Source organism: Nelumbo lutea, chromosome 6 (assembly GCF_056320005.1).
Source record: "Nelumbo lutea isolate HS-2025 chromosome 6, American lotus-T2T, whole genome shotgun sequence".
NCBI classification, from domain to species: Eukaryota; Viridiplantae; Streptophyta; class Magnoliopsida; order Proteales; family Nelumbonaceae; genus Nelumbo; species Nelumbo lutea.
In genome coordinates, this window is record NC_142689.1 from 34543167 (window position 1) to 34554340 (window position 11174).

The window sequence follows — 11174 nt, forward strand, 5'->3', positions numbered from 1 at the left end:
GGTCCGATACATTTATAAATAGACTCACGTTGGACTGAATCGGGTTGAACCAAATTCGTCCAATCGACACCTCTATGGGTCCCGTCGATCTCTCTCGTTGGTTAAAGTTTTTTTTTCAGACAATTACAATTATATAATATTAATGACATAATTTTTTGATAGGCACGTGATATAATTATGCAAGGTAAAAGTTTCTCAATTATTGCCTATTTGCCTATCAAAGAAAACAGTAGAAGAGCTTCTTCATTATGAACTCAGGGGCATCGAAGCTACTGTGCATGGCTCGGGATTTTGCAATGTGGGGAATGATATAGCAGTTGCCAGTTGGCACATTTGGACCATCCATCCACCTAACCTAAGCGTTTAATTTCCTTAGATAACCTGAATCACTTTCAGTTTCAGCCTTTCATGCAGGTATCAAACAAATTCAATGTTAGCTAACTCCACGGGTGTACTATACACGGATACTGCCATCAACGTCCATACGGAATTATCCATCACCTGGGCCTCAAAACATTCTTTTTTGTTGACGGTGATGACAGTGCCACCTTTAACCTACACGAATGCCTACAAAACCACGAGATTCGTGCAACTCTCGGAAGCTTCGCCCTACAGACATGATGACTGATGATACTTCACGGCTTACCACACCTGCACGACCACGGGAGTCCTTTCTACAATTCTACTTCGACCCGATCAGAACAGGGTAGGCCCGTCCGGTGCCCCGAACCAAATTTGGATGGGTTGACCTTAGACGGTTCAACCCATGGGCCAGGCTTAGAGTGGTACCAAACCCGCTGCATGGTTGCCAGGTAGACTGACGCAACCTGCTAATCGAAAAATGTTGGTTGGTTGGTTGTCGCTAATACTCGGACCATATTAGACGGGAGAGCATCTCTGCACTCTGCCGCTGCTCATTTATTTTGGTTCTCTTAAAAAAAAAAAAAATTAAAATATGCATCAACAGTAGTACAGTAAAAGCTGCCGCTGCAGTTGCAGACTTTGAATCACTTCTCGCATCTCAGTTCCCCTTCTAAAACGCTGCGAAAAAGAAAAACGTCAAAATTCAGATTCAGACACAGAGAGAGAGAGAGAGAGACGCCATATCCGTCCGTTTCCGTCGATCACGTGCTCCACTCCCCCATCGTCCAATTATCATGTGACCCTCTCTGCTCTCCTCCGTACTCCTCTCTCTCTCTCTCTCTCTCTCTCTCTCTCTCTCTCTCTCACTAGTTGCTTTTCTTTTTTTACTTGCTTCAGTTTACTACCGTCTCTCTTTCTCACTGTTTCTTGGCTTCACTGCTGCTGCTGCTGCACGAGGAGCAGAGTAGAGAAAGAAAAGGTAGCATTGCCGCCAAAGTCTTCAGAGAATCGTATCGGAGTTTTCTTTTTCGGTTACAGAAATACTCCAAACATTAGTTGAATCGTCCATGGCAGTCTAGGGTTAGAGAAATAGAAAGAACAGCCTTCTTCTATGTAGCTAAGCATGGGCTGCTTACAGTCCAAAACCAGCAATGTTCAATCTCCTGACGAGGAATCCTTACAGGCTGACAAACCAGATCTAGGTTCTTCTATTTTTTGACTTCTTTTCTTTTCTTTCTTGTATTATTTGATTAGTGTTTTGATATTTATTGGTTTCTTTTGGCTTTTTGGTATTGCCTCTGATCGTTGATGAAGCGAATGGAGATCAGGCGGAACAAGATCAAGTTCCGGCATTTAAGGAGTTTAATCTGACCGAACTTCGAACGGCAACCAATGGATTTAACACCAATAATATCGTGTCAGAGAGCGGAGAGAAAGCTCCCAATGTTGTTTACAAAGGAAAGCTTGAGAACAATCGGTTAGTTGCCGTGAAACGCTTTTCCAAACAGTCGTGGCCCGACGCTCAGCAGTTCGTTGTGAGTTCACCTGCTCTTTTGCTTCATATACTTCGTCTGTCAGCGTCTAGTTTGCTGCTTCTGTTGGTTCGTTGTGAGAATCGGGATGGACTTTGCCTTGACTCCTTTTTTTATGTGTTGATGAATCTGATTGTTCACAGGCGGAGGCGGCGGGAGTTGGGAAGGTTCGACATAAGAGATTGGTAAATCTGATAGGTTGCTGCGCTGAGGGTGACGAGCGCCTCTTGGTAGCTGAATACATGCCCAATGATACTTTGTCTAAACATCTCTTCCATTGTATGCCATGTCTCTTTCTTTTTTTTTCTCAGTTCTTTTTCCCTCTAATGTTTCTTTTTGAGCATGGAATCTCAGTTTTTATACTCTTTTTATTACTTTTATATGTATTACGATTTCGATTTAGTTTTAATAATGTTCATTAAAGTTAATTATCTTTTTTCTCATTAACGCACAATGATATGAGGAATGGAGTATTATTTTAATTGAGTATAATAGTTGGTTTAGAATCGCAGTGTGAAGAAAGTTTGATACTCTTGGTTAACTCAGCCAATTTGTCTTAGTTGTAGAGGCAACTATAAATGGCTAGAGAGCTGGTAAAGCTTATATAAATTTGTCATTGAATCGGCTGAATTTTTCAATTCATATTGAATGTGGTATTGGAGGTGTAGGATACCAAATTCCATTGGCCGAACTATTAACCATCATATAACGTTTATGAATTCATAATAGTGAATTTCACCGACTCAAAGTCGCAATTAGATTTCTTGCCGATATTAGTAATTGATGTCACATTCACATAATCTTCAAAAGATTTTGGGGCTTAATGGGCTGATGTTATATGTATTGACCATTCAAAAGTTGGAATTTGTTGAAAATTATGACCATTCCTTTAAAATTTTCAACAGCCATCATCCAAGTTTACTTTTTGAGAATGCTCCTTAGTCCTTACAGATGGAAGAGAAAGAACCAAAACTGCTTTATATGGAATTGTGTCAAATTGTTCTTCCATCTAGAGAACAAAAAGCTTTACATGGTTTGCTTCTCCAACTTAAAAAAGGGTACATGGCAATGTGGCATTTGGAGAGTTTATCCTATGCCAGTGTAAAACTTCTTTTCCAATTGTCTATTTCAAATTTATTTCACCGTGACTGATGGATGTGCTTTGAAAGTCTGGATTCCAGAGAAATTTTTAAGTTCCTAATGCAGTGTGATGCACCATATATGTACATGTATTTTCAGTTCTTGGCAACTATGTGCTGCTCATTTTTATTTAACTTGAAGTTTGTCTCCTGTTTTCCAAATCCACTGTTTTCTCATGTCCTATATATCATCACCATGGGATGCTTGGTTTCCCCTAACTGCAGAATCCAACCTTGACTGCCTATGTGCTTGGTTGGTCATACACTGTTATAATTCCCATTCTTTGGTCATCTGAAATTTGTTGAAAAAGGGGAAATCCAAATGATTTATGTGTTGATGTCTTCTTTATTTGTTCCATTCTTCTGCATTCCCATGTTTAATTTTTTTTTAATTTTTTGATAGGGGATAAGCAACCATTGCCATGGGAAATGCGTTTACGGGTTGCATATTATATTGCACAGGCACTTGATCGTTGCAATTCAGAGAACCGGAAACTCTATCATGATCTGAATGCTTATAGAGTTCTCTTTGATGAGGTATAAAAGTTTGCATATAATATTTTCAAAAATATGAAGTACAAAATTTGGATCAGGACAATATTTGAGTCTTCTAAGATCATAAATACGAGTCTATGCTTCCAATTTACTCTTGAAAGGCTGTGGAGTAATTTCTTTTTTGGAGTTTGTTATTATTTGTTGTCTCTACTGATTTTTTTTTTTTTTTAGTTTGTCAGTTGAAGGGCCTTCAATTCACATGCATCAGCAGTCCGAAATAAAATTACTATTTTCAACATGTAATTTTTCTTTTATTAAGTTAAACATAGGCTTTCTTTTATCTTGTTATTTATCAAAACTTTTATTTGGAGGAAATTTTGGGTCCTGGCAGGAGATGTTCTTTAAGTTACAGATGCATCATGGTTATATCTCTTATTTTGGTGCTGTTAGTCCTCATCCATGTCCTTGTGGACTTTGTTGGTCTTCTATAATTCATGTTGATGGAGCTAATTAGTTGAAAAAGCTATTCTTCTTGTTCTGCTGCTGCTTCTGCTTCTGCTTCTCTCTTTTCTTTTTCATTTTCCTCCTTGCTGTGGCCTTTTGGGAGTAATTGCACTAAAAGACTACTTAGATTTCTTGTGCTTCATACACTCGTAGGATGGCCTTGAAAGTGCAAATCCCAAACCGATTTTTGCAGATTGTGCTTACAAGTAAAAGCACTTTGTCTTGTATCATGTTTTATACTTGTAATTCAATATGGTTTTTCACCTTCTAGTCCTTTGTTTTTCCTAAATATCAGTTAGAGTTATGTTACCCTTTTAACTGCTCAAGTTATCTTTGCATTGTGTTAGGACGGGGACCCTCGTCTATCTAGCTTTGGCCTTATGAAAAATAGCCGTGATGGTAAAAGCTATAGTACAAACTTGGCATATACACCACCAGAGTTTTTGCGGACAGGTAAATATGCATATTCACCTACTTGAAGCCCGTGTTCATTTCAATTTGGTTATAAAATGTTTTTTTTCCTATTTGGATGAATTTATTGTTTCATATATGAAATTTGATAAGACATTCTCTGAGTTACATGTTATACAATAAGAAGTTATTTGATATTTCCATCTTCTGCTTACCTGGTAGTTTTTCTAAGTAAAAAGAGCCAACCATATTATTTGGTTGGTAGTATCTGTTGATCTCATGGTGCTTATCCTATTATGCACCTATTATCAGTAAAGAATTTTATTCTTCCACAACCCATCCTATATTCTTTTTTTTTTTTTTTTTTTTTTTGTAAAAGGTAAGGTAATTTATTCATTCAAAGAAACATTACAAATTTACAATAGAGCCCTGGCCATTAAAGGCTGCCTGGGACCACCTCAGACTACAATCTCATCCAAGACTGAGAACAAAACAACAGACGCAAATTTTGATGTTTAAATTCCTCCATCACCGACACCCAAGGCAATAACTTGCCCACAGCTCTCTGCACTATTTCATCTGGACTTTTAGCTTTACCATGGAAAATTCTGTTATTTCTCTCAGTCCAAATAGCCCAAAGTACAGCTGCCGGAATGGTGTTCCAAACCAAATTTCCCTTCTTGCCGAGACCCTCAATTCTCCAACATTTCAGCAGCTCCTTCACTGAATTTGGCATTACCAACTAATTTCCGAGGCCTTAAGAAAGTGCCCCCAGACATAAGAAGAAATTGGACAATGGATACACAAGTGCTCAGTAGATTCTGCATGAGTACCACACAAGCCACACGAAATATCCAGAATCTGAATGCCATGTCTCTCCAGATTAACCCTGGTCAGACATTTGTCTAGAATCATTGTCCAAACCAGAAAATTAACATCAGAGGGACTAGTTGAATTCCAAATCTGCCTGGGGGGAAAGTTGTTATTTTTTTCATGTGCATGTGGGTGTTGTAATTTTTTGTTTTAGCATGTTTGCATTGGTGCTGCTTTATTGTATATATACATTTTCAGAAAATGTTGCATGTCTCTTTAGCCCAACTTTCACATGGATTTCTGCCTGGCGGTAAAGTTGTTATTTTTTTCATGTGCATGTGGGTGTTATTTTTTGTTTTAGCATGTTTGCATTGGTGCTGCTTTATTGTATATATACATTTTCAGAAAAATGTTGCATGTCTCTTTAGCCCAACTTTCACATGGATTTCTGTGTTCTTTAACTCCTTACCTTGAATCATAATATTGGGACTAGCATTTTGGTTTTATGCGGTAATTGTATATAAGTTTGTTACTGAGGTACCATTAACTTGTTTCAACCATTTTTATTTTTCCTCTTTTTAAATGCTTCACAGCCACCGTTTTTAAAGTTGTGTATTTGATGGCCATCTTCAGTTAATTTGATTCAGTGGGTCAACTTCTGCAGGCAGAGTTATCCCAGAGAGTGTAATCTACAGCTATGGAACAGTTCTATTGGACCTTTTGAGTGGGAAGCACATCCCTCCAAGCCATGTATGGTTTACTCATTCTGCATATGTTTTATTTTTTGGGTTTTTGTTAAAGGTCCTCAGGAACCTGCTTTTGTTATCTTCCTATTATTCACATATTTATTCTTGTATGCTGCCACAATCTTATGCTGATACCAGCATATGTGGAAGATATAAAAATGACTATGAAACTAACAAACTACACATAAAACAAAATAACAAATTCAGCAAGAGATGGTACTTTTGATTCTAATGATCCAAAAATGCTGAAGGATTGCTAAAATGGAGGGTACTGTTGAGGGAAAATTTTGCATATACAATATATAGGGTAGGTATGATGTTATCAATTGAAGGGAGTAAGGAGAGTGGGATGGTGTGTTCACTTGGAGAGACTTGCAATTCTAATTTACAGTATGAACTCTACTAGGACAAAGAGTGTTGCCTTTATATGCTTGAAATTCTAATTTAGCGCAAGGTTTTTGTTGGTCTTAAAGTTGTATTTGAAGCTAGGTATAGTAATAGTAGCTGAAGTCCATTGATCTTGCTCTTTTCAGCTTTGATTTTCAGGAAATACATGACTATCTTTTCTGCTTTTGTACAATAAGGTGTAAGCTTGTAGTAGTCCATAACCTACAATATTTCATTTGTTTGAAGCTTTAAAGTGCCCCTGTTTTCTGCAGGCATTAGATTTAATAAGGGGGAAAAATGTATTGTTATTGATGGATTCATCCTTGGAAGGGCAATATGCCAATGAAGATGCTACCAAGCTGGTTGAACTTGCTTCCAGATGTCTCCAGTCTGAGGCTAGGGATCGACCTAATACCAAGTTTCTTCTTACAGCAGTATCCCCCCTCCAAAAGCAGATAGAAGTAAGAATTTAAATATTCCTAAGGTTTATATTAAAACTACTATTGCTACCGATAAAAGAATCTACTATTACTATTGCTTTGTGACAATCTGAGTCTGTACGTTAGTGTTCTAAGGTACTCTTATTTGGGTTCTATAGGTAGCATCACATGTTTTAATGGGTCTGGCCAAAAATACGGCGCCTCTGCCAACTACCCTGCTCTCTCCACTTGGAAAGGCTTGTGCAAGGATGGATCTTACGGCTGTGCATGATATTTTGCTCAAAACAGGTTACAGGGATGAAGAGGGTGCTGAAAATGAGGTAAGGCTAAGTGAGTAAGTTGCTCCTTCCACCATGTTTTTATTTTCATATTTCATAAATGGTCACTTCACACAAAGAATGGTGATCATAGGCCTGAAAATGGTACCAAACATTGAAAGAAGAAAGGAGACCATAAGTTAGCACTAAAATTGTTTCATCTACTTGGTGCTCTGACATACAACCTTATTCTAGCATTATATACCTATAAAAAGGTTTATCTTTGCTAATAATTGTTTATAAAAAGCTTTGACATGCAATCCTATTCACTTATGTCAAATAAACAAGTAAATAAAGGAAATATTATGTTGAAGTGTGTCCAATATGAACACTTCGTCTATTTAGGAGAGGCCTTGCAATATTGTGCACAACTTATTGTTTATTACCTATTCTTGTATCTGTTTTACATGATTATTATTGTTGGAATTATTACTTCTATGTAAGTTGGATTAGGTAAAAGTATTTACTATTATAGGTGTTTTTATCTTTGTATTACTGTGTTTATTGCCTTAACAATCTTGTATCATTGGGTGTTTTGTGTACCAATATGAAGCTATCATTTCAAGAGTGGACTCAACAAGTGCAAGAGATGTTGAATACAAAGAAATTTGGGGATATTGCATTTAGGGACAAGGATTTCAAGAGTGCCATTGATTATTATTCTAAGGTAATTATTAGTTTACTTTTCTTTCAGTAGCCTCATTTTATAGTGGGAGGTGTATTTTTATCTTCTCTTCTATTTGTTTACTATAAAACATTTTTTTACCTGTGTATATAATTTCCTCCACATGGTTCCAGTCTGATTTTTTCCAGGTTACTGATATGTAACATGGAAAACACAAAAGGGTGAAAGCTCAAAGTCTTATAACCATTGAGAATGGTGGCTCTGACACCAAGACCTAGTCGTCTTTGTTTGCGCTGCTAAAAATAAAATTGTCACATGAAATTTTGGAGATGGTCTATGGAGGGCTGCTATGAATTCACTGTATGCATCTAGTCAACATGACTCAAAGGCGTGGGAGGCATATGCCTCCAGGCAAGGTGCCCCCAAAACGCCCCGAGGCATAGGCCAGAGGTGCTGACACCTCTGAGGTGTACGCCACAGGTGCAAGAGGTGTATGCCTCATACGCTTTTTTCATGAGGCGTGCTCAAGGCATATGCCTCATACATCTCATGCGCTTCTTGCACGCCTCATATAAAAAGACAAAGGAAAGAAAAAAGAAAAGAAGGAAAGGATGGGAAAGAAAAAGAAAGAAAGAGAAGAAAACAAAGAGAGAAAGTAAAGGAAAGGGAAGGGAAAGAAAAAGAAAGAAAGAGAAGAAAACAAAGAGAGAAAGTAAAGGAAAGGGAAGGAAAGAATAGAAAAGGGGAAAGAAACTAAGAAAGTTGGCTGGGGGCTCTGCCCCCAGACCCCTTGTGCATTATAGTAAGATTGAATTGACTGTTGCTGTTTTATTCATGACTTTTTCCTTATAGGTATTTTGAGTTGCCTTGAAAATTCCATGATTTATGTATTTGTTTGGTACAAATATAATTTGCATGACCTGTTGTATCATCAATTTCTGAATCATGTCTGTTTTTCCAAATGCAGTTGGTAGTGATGATGTCTGTGCCTTCTGCTACTGTATTTGCGAGGCGAGCCCTTTCCTACTTGATGAATGGTCAACCAGAGCTTGCATTGCGGGATGCCATGCAAGCTCAGGTATGCATGCCTGAGTGGCCCACTGCCTTCTACTTGCAGGCCCTCGCCCTCTCTAAGCTTGGAATGGAGACTGATGCTCAAGACATGCTCAATGATGGTGCTGCATTTGAAGCAAAGAAACAAAACAGTTGGCGTGGCTAAGGTTTGGGCCGGATGATGGACCATGATTTCCCTCACAGTCTGCCTTCTGTCACTACCATGATATTATAGAGGATTAAGGTGCGAGTTCCTTGCAATTGGACACAAAAAAACAAAAAAGAATTGGTTCGAATTTTGTCAGTTATTGCTGCTGGTCTCTACACCTTATGTTGGGCGACAGAGATTCAGAGAGAGCAATGTATAGAATATTCTTGGGAGATGAAAGTAATCAAGTAATGAATTATCAAGACAGGTAGATGATCAATCATATTGGTAGAAAGATGATGATAAATCACACTGACTGCAGCTCTCACTTGTGTCTTAGAGGGAGGTGGGAGTTCGCTGTGAAGCAGAAAAGTTGGAAGAGGTTTTGTATATTTTGATAAGAAACTTCAAATGCTTTTAAATATTGAAACAGAAGCTGCACGATTCTGGACTTCAGACATCATGACATTGGAAATTTTCACTTTTCCCATTCTCGTGTACTGGGAATCATAGTCTCCTTTGGGGGTGTATTCAAGCCCTGATCCACTGCCAGTGTAGCTGGAAGATGCAAGTTCTCTAATCTATGATTAAACCACCTAACCCAATCAATCAATGTAGCCATGTAGGTTATCCATTAAATTACAGATATATGACAGAAGTGGACAGGATGAAATGGTCTAAAGCAGTAGAGCGTAGAATCAAAAGTAGGTTGGCTGGTTGGGTTTCATTGTTGGCAAAATCTGCAAATCCTATGGTACATTGCCAATTTGCCATTTATTGCACCGTGAAGCAAAATATGTGAACCAATGACGTCATTAAACGCTATTGATTGAAATATTGATATTACAAGCAGAAAATCAGAATACTTTTCTTTTTCAGTTTTTTTGTTCTGCTGTTGAAACCCTAATTCGATTTCATTATCTCCCAAAGAAGAGGATTTTTTTTGAGTTTATCTTCTGCCTGGTTTCTTGTCTCGTGGTCGATGAAATTGAGTCGTTTTTATTCTAGGTTTAGTCTGTCATGTTGAATGCACTTAAAGCTGTTGAATGATAGGGACCAAATAAATATCCTTTATGTCCGTCACATTCCTCGATGTCAACTGTCAAATATGTCCACCAATCCCCTGATCTACCATGTGACCAACTCCAAAGCATGTTCTGTGTAGAAAGTCCATATAAATTATAAAGTTGGGTTAGTTTTGCACTTACAAATTTACCTTCAAATAGAATTTAGCCGTAATAGATGTAAATATGAATTCCAAAGCATGTCTTTTTTATAAAAAGTTTCACTTGAATGTGAATTTATTCCTTTTCTAGTTTTGTACTTTTGCGTCTTATGATTAATGTAAATATGCATTGGAAAATGTGTTTATTGTTATTTGTCAATGCATAAGTGTAATGTTTTCAAATACAGGCAAAAGTGAACTAGAGTGCAAATTTACTCTGAATTAGGATTTACACTCCATTTTTATCGTTACACAACCTAAGAGCATTAATTTGATCATTTGAAATATGAGTTATGATCTTTATTAGAATGCCCATACAAAAGACTTAAAGTTTTAATATTTAAGAGGCATTATGGGATATCAAATTTAAGGTATGTCAGGTAAATTTAAAGAAATCTCTAAATAAATTAACAACATTAGATCTAAGTTTTAGATTATTATAAATGAGGTTTATAAACATGAGAACCATATATTTTCATAATTGATTATCAATGAAAACCAACTTAATTTATATAAAATGTGAGCTGTTAGGACGCTATGTAGGGATTAATTTGCCCATTTTGAAGAGGTCTCGATGTCTCACACCCGGAGAGATGGAAATAAGGTCGTTCATAATCTTGCTCGTCTCTCACGACACCCATTTTGATTCTACTGCTCTCTAGAATTTCCTTTATATCAACTATGATATCGGAAAAACTTCAATCAATCAGCCGGTATCATAAAAGAGGGGACCAATCAATATTTTTGACATGATATCAGGCCCTAATTGGTAAAGTGGTCTAATGTTTGATCCTTATCTTTCTCTTATAATTAATTAAATTTTAACACAAAATGTGAATATATGTACTTGTTCGCACTTCAAATTTTATAGGCTTTTATATGAGAGTGCATCCTAAATAAAAACATATTCAAAAACATCATCTAACAGCTTATTTGACTTCATGTGTTGATAATCATGAGAAAATCCACTTGTTTT

The 11174-nt window shown here is 37.1% G+C and overlaps 1 protein-coding gene across 2 annotated transcripts; it reads left to right on the top strand.

The window, feature by feature from the left end:
* The first annotated feature begins 906 nt into the window (after window positions 1-906).
* LOC148848479 (serine/threonine-protein kinase BSK2-like) lies at window positions 907-9429 on the top strand. 2 transcript variants are annotated; one of them, XM_088951011.1, is made up of 10 exons: window positions 907-1565; window positions 1678-1898; window positions 2039-2174; window positions 3438-3571; window positions 4381-4486; window positions 5922-6007; window positions 6663-6851; window positions 6989-7160; window positions 7701-7814; window positions 8740-9429. In XM_088951011.1, the coding sequence occupies exons 1-9, from the start codon at window positions 1487-1489 to the stop codon at window positions 7772-7774; spliced, it is 1197 nt and encodes a 398-aa protein (XP_088807137.1). In that variant the 5' UTR covers window positions 907-1486; the 3' UTR covers window positions 7775-7814; window positions 8740-9429. The 2 variants fall into 2 exon arrangements, with proteins under 2 accessions (XP_088807137.1, XP_088807136.1); XM_088951010.1 differs by having other exon boundaries at window positions 6989-7150.
* Window positions 9430-11174: the final 1745 nt, after the last annotated feature.

What these genes read in the sequence shown, in the direction of transcription:
- LOC148848479 (XM_088951010.1), top strand. Translation starts at nt 1,487, where the DNA reads ATGGGCTGCTTACAGTCCAAAACCAGCAATGTTCAATCTCCTGACGAG. An exon ending in CCCTCCAAAAGCAGATAGAA is followed by an intron (nt 6,852 to 6,988) that starts GTAAGAATTTAA and finishes TGGGTTCTATAG; the next exon opens with GTAGCATCACATGTTTTAAT. An exon ending in AAGAGGGTGCTGAAAATGAG is followed by an intron (nt 7,151 to 7,700) that starts GTAAGGCTAAGT and finishes ACCAATATGAAG; the next exon opens with CTATCATTTCAAGAGTGGAC.